This window comes from Kogia breviceps, chromosome 6, assembly GCF_026419965.1.
Source record: "Kogia breviceps isolate mKogBre1 chromosome 6, mKogBre1 haplotype 1, whole genome shotgun sequence".
In the NCBI taxonomy this organism is placed as follows: Eukaryota; Metazoa; Chordata; class Mammalia; order Artiodactyla; family Physeteridae; genus Kogia; species Kogia breviceps.
In genome coordinates this window covers 105,405,212-105,422,397 of record NC_081315.1, presented here as the reverse complement: position 1 = coordinate 105,422,397, position 17,186 = coordinate 105,405,212, and the positions used below count along the sequence as shown (strand labels likewise).

Genomic DNA, 17,186 nt, shown 5'->3' with positions numbered 1-17,186 from the left:
GCCGCTGAGCCTGCGTGTCCGGAGCCTGTGCTCCGCAATGGGAGAGGCCACAACAGTGAGAGGCCCGCGTACCGCAAAAAAAAAAAAAAAAGAACCTTGAATTCCTTTAGTAATGTGATCTCATACTTCTTTTTTAAAATGTCATAAAAAGTCTAAAAATAGCAAGTATTTGCTCAAAACTTCTACTGATTTCTAATGCATATATTTATACAATTTCAATGTGTCTGTTTTCCTAATAATATACCTCTGAGCAGTTCATAAGACCCTATTGGACTATATCATTACAGAATCCCTTTAAGGTCATGTAGTGTATCCTCTAATAAACAATTCAGAATACCTGTTACATTATCCTGAAGAAGACCATATACACTTCTAAAGGCAAGGAGCTCACTGTACCTGGAGGTAAATCATTCTAACTCTGCACAACAGCTAAAAAGTTCTTCCCTATATGAACTATGGTCACATCTCCCTGTAACTTATTCATCACTTCTGTATCAGCCCTCTCAACTTAGTACATATGGAAAATTTACAAAATAATGAAACTTTTAAAATGTGGGAATATCTTAACCCTGCTGAGTCCTCTCTAGTCTCCTCCTTTTTGAACTAATTTATTAAACTGCTTCCCAATAGTCTATCCAATGCCTTATTCTCTTAGGATTTTACATAGTTTCCTTAAGCATGCCCAAGTGGCTTCCATTTCTACTTACATGCTGATAATTATCAAATCTGCTTTTCCAAACCAAATTACCCTTCCAACCTTGAAGCCCAACTAATGCCGCCTCCTACTTATAAATGCCCACCTGGACTGCACAAGCAGTTCAAACCCAACCTGCCCATAATGGATCTTTTTAGCCTCTGCTATATTCCCTAGAAAGTCAAGCTCAATTCTCACTCTTATTTCCTTTCTCTTTCTCCTTTCCTCCTTCCTGTATATCCAACACTACCTTCTATCACTTTTATGTCCTACATTACTCTCAAGTCTGTCCCTTCCCTTCTGTCTCCACTAGTCATTACTTCAGTTCTGATCTTAATCATTTTATTGAATAGGTAATACATGAACATGATATAAAATTCAAACAGTACAAAGGAGTATTCAATAAAAAATAAATCTTCCTATACCATCTTCCCTCCCAGTATCCTAGCCCTACCCAATCTCCTACCTCCCCACCAAATAGCTACTGTGTATTCTTCTAGAGACTATTACAATAATTTTTTATAACAATCTTCCTGCTTGAGTCTTTTTTTCCCTTCAATCCATCCTCTTCCCTGCTTAAGAACAGTCTTTCTAGAACACAAATCTATCAATGAAAGGTGCATGGTGGTTTAACAGTTACAACTTAAGTCAATGTTTCATCAAGCCAAAAAGGGAACAAGTGAAGATCAGATTTCCTATAATAAGTAAATATAATTAATAGGGAAACTTCTCTACACCATTATCCTAAACTACACCCAAAAATATCTTTAATTTTATGTCATACAATTAAAAATTATTCTTTGTAACCACCCCTATGGCCCTATTCGTTCTAAGTAACAATTCTACCTTTAGTCACCAATAACTGCATTTACTACAGATTTCTTTTAAGAGTTCAGCAAATGTTATCAGAAAGTAAAATTTTTACAGTAATTGAAATATCAATTTACAAAAACACCTTTAAGATTTGGAGAGCAGCATTCATGAAAGAATTTTACATATAGTAACAAACAGGTAACTGATAAAGATTCTCATCAAACCTGAGTCAGGATCCACTGAGTCTTCTCAGCCAGGCCCTGACCTTGAGCTCTGTCCTTGGCCCACTTAGTCCAGTTTTACCAAAATCATCCTGAATCAGTCTATCAACCCCACTACTACCACCCTTGGCATTTGATAACCCTCAATATCTATCCACCCTTAATATCTTGTCACCTTGGTCTGCCTTCAGCAAAAGGAAGCAAGAATCAGTCTAGCAAGAATCTCCCAGCCTTGATGTTTCCTCTTAGTAATTTTCCTGACCCTCACCCCTGCTCCCTGGCTATAAGAATTCAACCCAATCTCTCTCCCCTACCGCAAAACCCCATTGCAGTAATCCCTTGAATATAGTCTTCCTTACCATCTTTAACAAGTGTCAGAGTAATTTTTTTTCTTTAACATACATTTACTATACTATAGTAACATCATTTACTATAAAATGCTAACAAGTTTTGCCAATGACATATCAGATGGCATAAGCTGTGATAAATATCCATTTTTGCAACTCACCTTAACATTCTTCAGACCCTTTTCAAAGAGGCTAAGCATCTCAGAGAGTTTATTGTCAGAATGCACATTATAAATGGTCTGGCTGCGTTGTTGAAGCAAACCAATAATGTATTCGTTTTCAATCTGCTCATGCATTTTGAACTCCTTAAAAGTAGCATACAGAGACTGCAGAAGAGCACGGAAATCATTGTTGTTGGAAAAGTTGGTTTTAGAAAGCTGAATAAAAATTTAAAAAGAAAGGCATAATAAATACATGCAAATATGCACCAATAGGAAATACTCAAATGCATTCCTACTTAGTTTTGTACATATCAAAATACCTCCCTTATACTTTGTTAACGTAGGAAAGGAAATTCATAAAAAACAAGTTATAATGGTATAATAAAAAGTGCCCCAGGCCAGGAAGATGTTGGTTTGAATTCTGAAGGAAAGGATGTACGCACCAACAAAACACAGTTTCTTTAAATAAAAGAGATTAAACCAGACTCCCTCGAAACCTAAAATTCCATTACTCTGTGCACATAATAAATACAGATACTCCATAAAGTTACATATAAACATTAAAAGAGCTGTGTTAGGATAATGTGATGCACTTTTTTCTTTGTTCACGTGTTCTTTATACTATTATACTACTTTTACAATGTAAAAAATTCAAAAATTTTCTATTATAATTTGTTTAAACTTTAATATCAAGATGAGTCTGACCTGTTCAGAAAACATTTACTGAGCTATTAGAACATTATTAGATAATTTTAGAATAACTAATTTTTATTTATTTATTTTTTTTTTGGGGGGGGGGAACACTTAGCAGTTTATACAAGGATCATGTACTTCCTAGAGTGGAAGCACTGCAATAGTACAATGTGAAAAACTTGTACATTGGGGCATGAAAAAGTAAATGCACTTGAAGGAAAGATAAAAATCAATAAAAATATAAGGAAATATATACACTGTCATTTTCTTTGATTCTACTATTCAACAAGAGAAAATGACTATTCTGATATAATTTTATTTTTTTACATTTAATGTCAAGTTAAATTCTCATGTTCAAAGCATATATATTATCGGGAAACTCGATTCAAGATGAAGTTCAAAGTAATATTCAAACCTTCTATTACCTCCACTGTCATATTAAATCTATCTTCTATTATGTCAATTCCAGTTTCAAAATTCATTTTAAGAGAGAAAATCTGATTAGGTTAAAAACAACAGACAGTAAATGGAGAAAAAGAAGCTACAAACACCATACTTCCTAGACTTATTCTGTAAAGTCTGATCTAGTACTCCTAAAATGGAGAAGAGTCTAAGGTGTCTTAATTGCCTGTTCTGGGCAGGAACAGTCAGCTCATGACAAAGCATTAGAAAAGACGACAAACTCCTAAAGCAAGACTATTTCACTATATAATTTAACCAATGATCTACTGTAAAAGGCAGATGGATTGGCTATAAGAGTCATTTACAGAAAACCAGACCTAGAGCCAGATTCTCTAGGATTACGCTCCAGTCCTACCATTTATTTAGCTGTGTAACCCTGGGTAAGCTACTTTTGTCCTTCTATGTCTTAGTTTCTTCTTGGTGTTAAATGGGAATAATAAAACCACCTGTACTTCACATGGTTGCTGTGAGATTTAAATGAACTGGTGCTTAATAAATATTAGCTAGCATTACTTTGAAAATTAATCATTCATTTTTATAAATTCATGGGTTTTTTTTACACTATTCAAATATTTAATGAGCAGTTATTATAAGCCAGGCACTGTTTCTGGTACTTGGGATACCTCAGTGAACAAAACAGACATCTCTGCCTTTACAGAGTTTACAATCTAGTAAAATAAGACAACCAACAGTAACCACAATAAATAAATTATCTATAGGTTGGCCAAAAAGTTTGTTCTGGTTTTTCCGTAAGATGTTATGGAAAAACCCAAACAAATTTTTTGGCCAACCCAATACAACAGGGGTTAGCAACCTTTTCCTGTAAGGGTCAGATATATTAAGTTTTGTGAGGTACACTGTCTGCAGCAACTATTTAATTCAGTTGTTATAGCACGAAAGTAGTCATTATGAATGACTGTGGCCATAGTCCAATAAATTTTATTTACAGACACTAAAATTTAAATTTTATGTAACTTCCACATGTCATAAAATATTATTCTTTTTACTTTTTCCAACTATGTAAATATGTGAAAACCATTCTTAGTTCCTGAGCCATACAAAATTAACAGACAGGACGGATTTGGTTAAACCAAGGTTGTAGGTTTTATCCTTAGAAATGCTACACAAAATCACAACAAAATTCACTAGTGGCTAATCTCAGCAAATACTATCATGTGCCATTGTATTTTTTTAAAAAAATTAAAAATAAGTAAGTAGAAATAAGAGGTAAATCAAATGAAAGCATCAATAATGGCTATAAAATTTTTTAAAAACAAAAAGGATGGCAAAAAACTAAATAATGTCCTCACGTGAGATGTGGAAAATGACATCGTAAAAGACATCCAGGAAGTTTTGCATACAGTCTCACTGGACTATTAGAAAATCCTTCGGATTTAATAACAAGCTAAGGTAAAGACCAGTTTTATGCTACAGACTGAGAACCAAATTAGACAAAGGGACTCTCCATTATGCATAGAGTTAATCCCGCAGAGTGGTTAAAAGCGCTGACTCTGGAGCCAGACTGCTTAGGTGTGAATCCATCTCTGCCATCAAGTCACTAAATTGCTACGTACCTCACTCAATTTCTTCATCTGTAAAATAAGGCTAATAATATTAACTACCTAATAGGGTTCTTATCATGATTTAATAAGTTAATATATTTAAAGAACACAGAATATAACATATATAAGCCTACTTAGGTTTTTCTGTTATTCCTATATTTAACCCAAACAAAATTATCATTAGAAGTCCTTATCCTACCCAAGTCAGTTTTTCTCCACTTGAAAGGAGCAACTGTTTTTAACCTGGTACCTAAAGTCAGTAAATTTAGCAGTGAAAAGAATAACCTGAGCATATACAGTTTAACTTTTAAAAAATTTGTGGGGCTTCCCTGGTGGCGCAATAGTTGAGAATCTGCCTGCTAATGCAGGGGACACGGGTTCGAGCCCTGGTCTGGGAAGATCCCACATGCCACGGAGCAACTAGGCCCGTGAACCACAACTACTGAGCCTGCGCGTCTGGAGCCTGTGCTCTGCAACAAGGAAGGCTGCGATAGTGAGAGGCCCACGCACCACGATGAAGAGTGGCCCCTGCTTGCCACAACTAGAGAAAGCCCTCACACAGAAACAAAGACCCAACACAGCAAAAATAAATTAATTAATTAATAAACTCCTACCCCCAACACCTTCTTTAAAAAAATAAAAAATCTGTGTATATGAATCATTTTTTTAAATTGTTTACCTCTAGAAAGTTATTCAATCATAGACTTGATTGTGAAAAAAAAATAAACCTAGACCCTAATAATATATGGGACATACTGAGGCCTACACCATGCTAGGTACTACACTAAATATTTTTAGATATTATTTAATTCTTAACAACAATCCTAGGAAGTAGATGTTATAATTCCCATTTTATAGGTGAAAACCCTGAACCTCAGAGAAATAACTTACCCAAAACCATACAACTGGTAGACAACAAAACAGAAGTCAAGTCTCTATGACTATAAAACCTACTTACCTTCCACAAGATGCAATGTTAGTCCTAATCATAAAGCTATTCCACAAGATGCAATGTTAGTCCTAATCATAAAGCTATCTCTTCAGATCCAACAGAGTAAATTGTCAGAAAGAATGTTTGCTCTAAAGTATTAGTTCTCTCCAGGGGTTCGATTTTGCCCCCCAGGAACTAACGGACAAGGTTTAGAGACTGCAGAAGAACTACTGCCATCTTAGCAGGTAAATGGCAGGGACGGACTAAACATTCTACAACACCCGGGACAGCAGCCCCTACAACAAAGAACCGTCTGGCCCAAAATGTCAACAGTGCTGCAGTTGAGAAATGCTGCCGAAGAATTGTTTTTTCAAACATGTTTAACCATGACCTTTAGTATGAAATACAACACGATCCAGACACATACATCACAAACACTTCAAACAAATTTCAGGAAACAGTATTTCCCTCCTTAATCTGTGATATACTCTATCATTTACTTTTCCACTTTTTTTTTTGCTGCACCACACGGCTTGTGGGATCTCAATTCCCTGACCAGGGATCGAGCCCAGGTCCACGGCAGTGAAAGCCCATGTCTTAACCAATGGACGACCAGGGAAGCCCCTCATTTTTTAAATGCTATCTCTGACCCACAAAATCGATTCCATGACCCACTAATGGGTCACAGAACACACTTTGAAAAACACTGTTCTACAGTAGGATTATAAAAGTTCCTAAGTGAGCTATAAGCATGTATCCTCTGATGCCTAGCAGATTCAACAAGGAACCTACATAGAACAGGAAACACATAATCAATAAATAGTAACAATCAGTAACATGGTATCTCCCATATTTTAAAAGAATTTATAACTGACTTTCTGGGACTTCCCTGGTGGCACGGTGCTTAGGAATCCACCTGCCAATGCAGGGGACACGGGTTCAAGCTCTGGCCTGGGGAGATCCCACATGCGGTGGAGCAACTGAGCCTGTGTGCCACAACTACTGAGCCTGTGCTCTAGAGCCCTTGCTCCGCAACAAGAGAAGCCACCACTCACCACAACTAGAGAAAGCCCGTGCACAGCAATGAAGACCCAATGCAGCCAAAACTAAATAAATAAATTTATAAAAAAAGGAGTATCATGTAAACAATTTTTAAAAAACTGATTTTCTGTCTCAGACATTCTACAACTTACAGCCTGGCTTCAAACTGATTTGAAGTTGTGTGTCAATTAAAGACTAGATATTAAGTTCAGAAACAGATATGAAAAACAGCATAACAAAAACTCAAATACTATTACCCCAAATAAGTTTTTACTTTTTCTCTCCTCGGCCAGACAATGCTTTCATTTAATCGAGGGAGATTTACACTCAGTGAAGAAACCTTAATAACTATCTGCTCAAACTAACTTACAGATAGAAAAACCTATGATCCACAGGCGAAATGTTCTGCGTAAAATCATATAGCTAGTAGTAAATAGCAGAACCAGTAAGGTAATGCAAAAAACATGTGCTTCAGAAAAGAAACAAATTCTAAACGTTAAAAATTCGGGCTCCCCTAATTACGAGTTGAGTAAGTTAGGTAAGTTACTTAACCACTAACTCTGTTTCCTCTTCTTTAAATAAGGGATAATACTTGTCTCACAGGGCTTTTTTTTTTTTTTTTTTTTTTTTGTGGTACGCGGGCCTCTCACTGCTGTGGCCTGTCCCGTTGCGGAGCACAGGCTCCGGACGCGCAGGCTCAGCGGCCATGGCTCACGGGCCCAGCCGGGGCACGAACCCGTATCCCCTGTATCGGCAGGCGGACTCTCAACCACTGCGCCACCAGGGAAGCCCTGGGGCTCTTGCGAGGATTAAAAGTAAGCAAACATGTAGTAAGAACTCATTAAATTCCCTTTTCCTTCCTCTCCTTAGCTCTCAATTCAAAACATATTCTCTCCAATAAATCAATCTTCCCAATGCCAGTCAATAACAGTTTTTACAGGTATGCAGATACAGAAAATCAAGGAAAACTAAATGAATTCTTCATAAAGCTATACTCATTCAATTTTTAAAAAAATAATCTATTTTAATTATTCTGAGCTTATTTTCTCCCTATGGCTTTGCTCATTAAATGTCCTATCTTTATAAAATGATAAAGTATATGGCACTTCAGGTAATATCATTACCTGAAAAACTTGGGCACTCCATAAAGCCTCCACCACTTGAATTTTTTATAGCTGGCTTATTGTAAAGTCTGGAAAGCTCTGTACTATGCACATCTTTACAATCATCACCTACCTTGTTCTCAGAAATCAGTTCAAAGAGACTATAAGCCCACTCCTGACACTTTAATGTAGAGCTGACCAAATACCTCCCTTTGCTCCCACCATTGGGCATGTATTTGGATTTCCATCCTAGCACAAATGTTAGACTGTAATCTCCTAAAGAATAGGAACTACATTTCGCGTGGCCAATACAAGCTACTACAGGGCCAAGTGACAGCAGAAACTCCACGCTCACTGGCAGAATTAATGTTGTCAAGTTTTAAGGATTAGAGGAAAAACTGAGGAATTGGAATAAACTGGAAAAAAGGATGTGATCCAATGTAAATATTGCCTAAAATCATCCTAATTTGGAAGGTCAGTGAATTAGCAGAAACATTTCATAATAGACTGTCACCAGAAAATTTTTTCAGACACTACTCTGGTTTTATACGAAGAAAATTAAACTAGGAATCATGATCCTGACTTGGGTTTCCATCTGGATCTATCACTAACTGCTTATGTAAAACTCGGTCTAACTAATCTAGGCCTACAAATCCCCAGCTATAAAACAGAAATATCTCTGCCTTTACGTACCTAAAAGGACTGCTGTCTGGATAACAACAGTGAAAAATCTTTCCATAAAACCTTTTATAAATGTAAAAGGAAACCCATGAGCAAAGTATTAAATTAGATATAATACAGCAATATTTAAAATGGCCCACAACTTCAGAATAAATTATTCTAAATAAACTAGTCTAAGCACATAAATAATTGTTGTTGCTAATAAATAAATGGATGCTTCTAAAATATATTGTACTTCAAAAGTCAATATTCAAAATAAAACTGACTTCTTTATAATTACTGGGCATTCAGAGCCAACATATAGAATAGGATGAAATAACATATTTTGTACCTTTTTTGTTTAAGTACAAAAACTACTTCTCATTTTGTAAAGTTTTACTATATGCTGTTTGGGCTGGATACCCTTGGTCTGTACGGGCAAAACATGGTAAAGGCAAAAGTTGAGGGCTTCCCTGGTGGCACAGTGGTTAAGAATCTGTCTGCCAATGCAGGGGACAAGGGTTCGAGCCCCGGTCCAGGAAGATCCCACATACCGTGGAGCAACAAAGCCCGTGCACCACAACTACTGAGCCTGCGCTCTAGAGCCCGCGAGCCACAACTACTGAGCCCGTGTGCCACAACTACAGAAGCCCACATGCCTAGAGCCCGTGCTCCACAACGAGAGAAGCCACTGCAATGAGAAGCCCGTGCACCACAACGAAGAGTAGCCCCTGCTCGAGGCAACTAGAGAAAGCCCGCGTGCAGCAATGAAGACCCTACGCTGCCAAAACTAAATTAAATAAAATAATTTTTTAAAAATAGTTGATACCAAATGAATAAAAACATATACTCCTTTAAGACAATTTAGCCATTATAAAATACTTTTTTCCCCTTTAGTTCCCAAAGGACATCCTAGGAGAGCAATTAACTATCAGTATCAAGAAGAAATCCGGATGTATAATTCCTAGGCAGTTTTTCGTTCCCCTAAATCACCTTGGTCTCTGATCCACAGTTCAGAAAATTGGAATTTTTAATCTTCCTGATGAATGTATACAACAATCTCATTAACTACATCTAATTAACTCAAAATTAGTGATAAGTTTAACTTCTGCTATGTCAAGTTGAAAATGCTTTCCTAGTTATTTCAAAAGGGGACATTTAACTACCAAAAAGAATCTTATTTGACTCAAATATTGTTTTTAAAAAGGGCACTGTATTTTCAAAATTTGTTCTAACGTTCTCAATCACCAGGTAATGACACACAACATTAGTGACTGACTTCTTCAATTTTTTAAATACGCTGGTTAGTCTAACACGTAGCTAGATAAAGTTGTGATTCTTAACCTTTTTTGGAGGGTCACAATTATTTGGAAACCTGAAAGCCACAAACCTCCTAGAAAAATGTACACATGCACCAAAATTTCCATAACAATTTCAGGTGGTCCTGGACTACCTCTCCCCAGTCTAGAGAGAAGACCTCAAATTCTATTACTTCTCATTAACTTTCCCTTTTTGGTTTTGAGAGAGTAAAAAAACTCCCCATTTTTTCCTTCCTGCAATTAAAGGATACTGTCAAAATAACTAAGTTCAAAAGCCAGAGCAGGTAAAAACGCTACAGTAAGCTAACTCAAAAATCTAGGGCTTCCCAGGTGGCACAGTGGTTAGGAATCTGCCCGCCAATGCGGGGTACACAGGTTCGAGCCCTGGTCAGGGAGGATCCCACATGTCGCAGAGCAGCTGGGTCCATGCGCCACAACTACTGAGCCCGCGTGCTACAACTACTGAAGCCCGCGTGCCTAGAGACCACGCTCCGCGACAAGAGAAGCCATCACAATGAGAAGCCCAGCCGCCGCAACAAAGAGTAGCCCCCGCTTGCAGCAACCAGAGAAAGCCCGAGAGTAGCAAAAAGACCCAATGCAGCCAAAACTAAATAAATTAAACAATTTTTTTTTTAAATTCCAGAGTTACACAGCTTAACTAACGGCTTGCCCATTCATTATGTTTCTCCTGGATAAGTGTTCTCACCCCTGGCTGCACACTGGACTCACCTGGAGAGCTTTAAATTATACTTGATGCCTGGGTCCCAGCCTCACAGATGCTGACTTTAGTGACTTGAGCATCAGCATTTTTAACAGCTTTAGGGTAATTCTACTGAGCAAACAAGGTTGAGAACCACTGGCCTAGACTACCGTAGTATTTAAACCTGTATTTGAATCGGGTATTTTTAATTTTCAAAATGGAGGGAGGGAAAAGATGGTTGTAGGTGCTTTTCAAGTGTGGCCTGGCACTGAACACGGGGCATCCTCCAACCACCTCATGGGCTACAAGAACACGTCTTTACTCGTAATAGTGGTTCTGCTTTGTGCTGTGTAATTTCTTAAAGTTCATCAAAGTTGGATTTCCATGCTTAAGCAATAGGTCTTTAAACGCTTTTTGTTTGGTTCATTTCTACACGAAGCAGGATTGCCTCAAGTTCTCGGAATATCCGTATGTGGACTCTCCCCAACATAAATTTTTGACAAAAATGTGGACTCAAAAAAGCATTAGCAAAAAGCCCTGAACTATATTCACAAAAGTGCTTTTTCAGCTTATGCTGCACCAATTAAGAGTGCAAAAAGGTTCTCGCAGTTAAATCAACTTGTTCAGAGGCCCTTTTATTCGAGCCCACGTAAAGAATTCCAACAGAGAATAGCTGTCTTATAACAAAATCGTCATCTAGTAAATGCTCCGGACAATAAAAGTTGCAAGGAAAAAGATGACCACAAAAGAAGAGTGAAGGTTCTCTGGTTCGTAAGCCACGAAACCTGAGTTTTCTCCCAAATCAAACCAGAGAAAAGCTAGGGCGTAAAATGAGCAGGGAGGGGTTGGGAGAAGGTGCTCGTTGAGCCAGAAAGCGGGCCAGAGGTTCAGATGAAGAATGGATGGGTGTTCGTAAGGAGAATCGGGGAGGCCCAACACAGGCCGGGGGTAGGGCGGGGGGCAGTATTGATGGGGGAGGTGGCGGACAACTGCAGAAACAGCCTGCGCCAGGGGGAGAGGAAGCCACCGCAGGTGGCCGGCCCGGGGTCCCAAGAGGTCGGTAGGGGCGCAGGGGCCCCTCTCCCTCAGGGAGCTGGGGGCAGGGGCGGGAGGCCCGGCGCGGCCGCGGGGAGCCCGCCCCGAGGGCGGCGGGCGGCCAGGCCCTCGGCCGGGAAGGGGCCGCACAGCGAGCTCCGAGGGCACGTCCGAGGCCGCCAGCCGGGCGGGGCGTGGGCTCCCCGCGGAAGGTACGGGTCAGCGGGCACGGCGCTGACAGCTGCGCAGGCTGCAATTCGCCCGGTGCGGCCCCCGGGGGCTGAGGGCGCCGCGCAGGCCCGGCCGCCCAGGGACCCGGCCCGCTCCTCCCCTCCGCCCGCGCCGCCCAGAGCCAGAGGCCCCGCACACCGTTACCTTGTCGCAGTAGAGCCCCACCAGCTGCTTCATCCGCCAGTGTGGGGCGGTGAAGACGTCCACTTCTTCGGGGAAGGGCGCCATCGCCACCGCCTCAGCCTCCGCCTCAGCAGGCGCGGCCGCCGCCTCTCCATAGACACCCTCGCCGCGGGGCAGAGGCGGCGCCCCCCCCTGCGCATGCGCCCGCCCCGTCGGAGCGCGCGCCCGGGCTGCCGGGCCAGCCGGGACGCGGGGGCGCGCGGGTCGGCGCCATGCGGTCCCTGCGGCACCACGTGACCGGGCGCGCGGCGGAGGCTCGCGCTTTTACCTCCCCGCTCAACTCTCGTTCCTCGTCCTCCTTCTGCGCCAGAAAAAGAAACCAAGTCGTTTCCCTGTTTGTCTGTTATGTTTCGCAACAGAAAACACATGATCTGAGAGGAGGGGGTGTCGTTTTAGGGTGCTGTCAGCGCCTTTTGCCGCTATGCCCACCAGGTCTTGAGGCCGAGGCAACCGAGTACAATGGCCGCGGTCGGCCCGACCGCCCGGTCCGCCTGGGCGACTGCGCTGTGCGCGCCCCGGCCTTCCTGAGCCGCCCTTCGTCTCCCTGCCCATGACGATGCCGGCCCGAGCGCCGACCTCCCTGCCCGCTGGTCAGAGGCCCCAGCAGTTGGGGGAACCAGGACTGGGGGCTCCCAAAACTTGCGCCCCATGAGGAAAACGGGGACGTGGGACAGGACCGGACAATGGCGGCCCGTGGGCTCGGGGCGGGCTCGGAACCTGGGTCTGGAGGCTGGGCGGGGACCACGCATCTCCTCCGGGGCGGGCGAAAGGGAAGGGCCGCGTGGAATTCTGGAGAGTCCAAGGAGGGAAAATGTCTCCTGGGGATCAAGGAGGTAGGAATGTACCTCAAGCACAGGGACGCCGGGTCAGGGATGTCAGAAAGGCCTTGGGTGCTGAGGAGGAGGGTAAATAATCAGAGAAAGTTAGTGCGGAAAAGAAGTTCGAGACACATCCCTCCATTTTAACCCGAGGCTCAGAGAGAAAGAAGGAGACAAACCAGGTCACTACCAAGAAAAAGGTCAGTCTGGCTCTTCCCGACAGGTCACCTCATCCCGGCCCCAGCCCTCCAGGAGACCTAGGAAGACCCTATTACGGGCTTTGCTCATCCAGATCAACCCTGGACTAGCTGGCTGGAGGATTAACAGACACAGAGAAATGGGAGAAAACAGGGAAGGCTAAGAACCTGGGAAGGGTTATGTTATTTGCTTAATGACAATAAACTCCAGGAGAGCAAGAACCGGATGTTCTGTTCACCCCTTATAGCTGTATTATCTATCACAGTTCCATGACAATATAAGGACTTGATAAGTATTCAATAAATGATGGAGTAGAAGGTTGTAAGAAAGAACTTTGCAGAAGAATTCATTTGTTTATCTCTAATCTTACTATGTGACATTTATTGAGAGGCAATATGAGCCGTGTTTAAAAGCACAGATTGGAGATGAAGTTGGATTCCTCGTTTGCCATATACTACATGTATGACCTTGAGCAAGCTACCGTGACTTCTCTGTGCCTCAGTTTCCTCGTATATAAAATGGGGTTAATACAGCCATGAACTCAGTGCTTGTGCCTAACTCAAATTCAAATGTTGAAACCCTACCCCTCATGTGGTGTTATTAGGAGGTGGGCCTTTGGGAGATAATAGGATTAGATGACGTCATGAAGGTAAAACCCTAACAATGAGTCCCCTAGAGAGCTTGCTTCCCTTCTCTGCTCTTCCCCATGTGAGAACACAGGGAGAAATCAGCAGTCTGGCCCTCACCATGCTGACACCCTGATCTTGGACTTCCAACCTCTAGGACCAGGACAAGCAAATTTCAGCTGTTTATAAGCCACCCAATCTATGGTATTTTTTATAACAGTCTGAGCTAAGACAAATACCTACCTCATAGGATTGTTATGAGAATTAAGAGAGTTCATACATTTGAATTGTTTATAATAGTACCTAGCACATAGTACTGTCTGTAAGCTATCATTATTAAATAAAACAAATCTGTGAGGTAGTACTGTAGGAAACTAAGTATTGAAGGCATTCTGGTAATTACCTAGCATCCCACAAATTAGCAAGTAATCTGGACATATAAATCTAGGTCCAATAACACCGTCCCAGGCACCCTGTTAGTTGTGTGGGATACAGAGATGACGGTTTATACAGAGTCTGTCCTAGAAACAGGAATAACACCTAAGTAATAGAATATAGATAAGGTCCTTGATATCTCTCTCATTTTCTCCCATCCTCTCCCCTTCTCCTTTCTTTTAAAACTCTACTCTTTCACTATGGCTTTGCCACTATATTTTTTAATACCCCCCAGAAGACATTTTCTTATTTTCCATCTATTTCTTTACTTCATTCTGATCTGTCACTCTAGCTATCTTGGAATGTAGACCCAGACCTCAGGTCAACTAGTTATATAGAGCAATGAGCTCCACGAGAATATGCACATAGTTTTATCTTTAGCACTTAGAACAATGCGTATCTTACATACACTTAGTACTCAATAGTTGTTGAATAAAGAAAGAAGGAATGAGGGAAGTTCATGGCATTCTATAATTTCCTCATTTTAACTAGCTTTTAATACACCATGTTTTATTTCCCAATACCTGTTTGTGTCTGTTGTTCACCAGTGTACCCCTAGAACCAGGCACATTAAATATGTGTTTAACAACAAAAAAGTCCATCCACCCACAGTTTCACTGTAACCTAGAATTTGAAGCTGTGTAGTTAGCTAAACTACAGCCACGTTGGACTGGTCATTTCAGGGAATTTAAGATGACAAAAATGAAAGAAATAAAGTAATATAAAAAAATAAGTCCTGTGATTCATTCTTCCCTTCAGAAGGAGTTATTAACATTTGATCCATATGCTGAGTAAGATAATAATTAATCACCTGATATATCCAGAATAAATGATTGATTTACGTTAAACTTTAGCCCCAAAAAGAAGACATTGATCAGTGCAGTATCGTTTTTATAGGTTCCTACATCAGATCAGGAACTGTTATTAAGGCTAAGGTTGTCGGTTTAATCATGCCTTTATGATTTCTTCTGGTAAATGAAAGCGAAGGAATTCTAATAGACCATCTAGCTGTGGGTAACAAGGAGACTAGATAAGGCATATGAACAGAGCAGTGAAAATCCAAAGTGTATAGTGCCTGGTGGATTGGTAATTCGTTCTTTCCTTCTCTCATTCTCTCTGAAAACATTATGCTACAGGGGAAGAAAATGCCAAATCATTCCCTGGTGACCTAAATGTATGATGACATGAGGTCTCTTCACTGGTATTTTCCAACCCTGGTTTTTAGGGCCCTGGAGAGGGTTACTGGTCAGGGAAAGTCAGTTCTAAGGCATTTATATTTAACTCCATTTAGCTGAGTGTGTGACACAGCACTTTACCCTGCAGCGGGTTATTTGTGAAAGCAAGCACTGAAAAGCTGTTGCTATCCCCAACAGCTGGAATCCCAGTCCTAACTCAGTACCAGAGTTGATGCTTACTGTCAGTCAAAATAGCCAATCAGGGCTTCCCTGGTGGCGCAGTGGTTGAGAGTCCGCCTGCCGATGCAGGGGACGCGGGTTCGTGCTCCAGTCTGGGAGGATCCACATGCCGCGGAGCGGCTGGGCCCGTGAGCCATGGCCGCTGAGCCTGCGCATCCAGAGCCTGTGCTCCACAACGGGAGAGGCCACAGCAGTGAGAGGCCCGCGTACCGCAAAAAAAAAAAAAAAAAAAAAAGCGCTAGGTTGATTTAGGAGTAAAGCTCTTAGCAGGGATGATGGCATTATTAAAAGAAAATATAGCCACTGAGTTGGAATGTGAGGCCAGATGCTACGGTTTGTTTTGGTTTTTGGAGTTTTTTGTTTTTCATTTTCCTTTCAGATACTTTATATGCACATGGACCTCAAAAAATGAAATATACATAAGCCTGCATTTTGCCCCAAACTTCTACTTTCTTTATTTAAACTTAAATAGTGAATGCTATTTCCCCATTGGTTTTCACTACATACAGATGAGTGCCTGTGTGTATTTGTTTGCTGGGGCTGTCATAACAAAATACCACAGACTTAAACAACAGAAATTTCTCTTCTTGCAGTTCTGGAAGCCCAACACTGGGGTGTTAGCAGGTTTGATTTCTTCCAAGTCCTCTCTCCTTGGCTTGCAAATGGCCACCTTCTCACAGTGTCCTCACATGGCCTTTGCTCTGTGCTTGTGTATGTCTGGTGTCTATGTCCTAATCTCCTTCTCAAATAAGGACACCAGGAAGATTGCATTAGGGTCCACCCTAACCACTTCATTTTAACTTAATCACATCTTTAAAGGCCCTATCTCCAAATACAGTCACGTTCTGACATACTGAGGATTAGAGCTTCAACATATGAATTTGGGAGGAACACAATTCAGCCCATAACACTATGGAAAGAAAAGCTTGTCACAAAAGATTTAATAAAATCTTTTGCACAATGACAAAAATAATTGGAAACAACTAGCTGTCTATCAACTGGTCATTAGATAAATAAATTATAGTACATTCATTCAATGGACAAATAGGCATCTGTTAAAAAGTATAAGGTAGATCTATGTTTGCTGATATGGAATGAAACCAAGATGTTCTAAGTTAAGAAGAAAAACAATGTAGAGAACACTTTGTTAAATATGTTCTCTTTTGTGTTTAAAAAAAAAGTATAGTATGTGTTTCTAGGATAAGACAGCAGAAATTTGTGAGCAGGGCTTCTAGGATGGGAAACAGTTAAATGCCTTTTAAATACCCTTTGATACAGTTTTAATATTTTACTGTGTTCACCTATTGTTCTTACAGTTATAAAAATTTGTTAATAATAATGCATTTTTAAAGACTTTTAAATCTTTAAAAATAGTAAAATGTTCGATTATATATGATCAGTAGCAACCGGGCTAATTGCAGGTAGAGCCATTTTATGTTTATCCCAAAATTGTATCTAATCTGCTCTGCCGCTGGTTACTCTGCTTATGATGCCCTTGGGTCCACATCAATTTTCCTGGTAGGACTGGAAGCATCTTT

General features: G+C 40.9%; 1 protein-coding gene across 2 annotated transcripts in view; it reads right to left on the bottom strand.

The window, feature by feature from the left end:
* Positions 1-12,340, bottom strand: part of FBXL5 (F-box and leucine rich repeat protein 5) — a 50,386-nt gene extending 38,046 nt beyond the window's left edge. The window contains exons 1-2 of one of the 2 annotated variants that reach the window (XM_059067243.2): positions 12,118-12,340; positions 2,237-2,452 (exon numbers count right to left, since the gene is read on the bottom strand). In XM_059067243.2, the coding sequence (XP_058923226.1) occupies positions 2,237-2,452; positions 12,118-12,201 (300 nt within the window). In that variant the 5' untranslated portion in view covers positions 12,202-12,340. The remainder of the gene's footprint in view (positions 1-2,236; positions 2,453-12,117) is intronic. The other variant, XM_059067241.2, reaches the window with a different exon arrangement.
* Between the last annotated feature and the right edge of the window lie 4,846 nt (positions 12,341-17,186).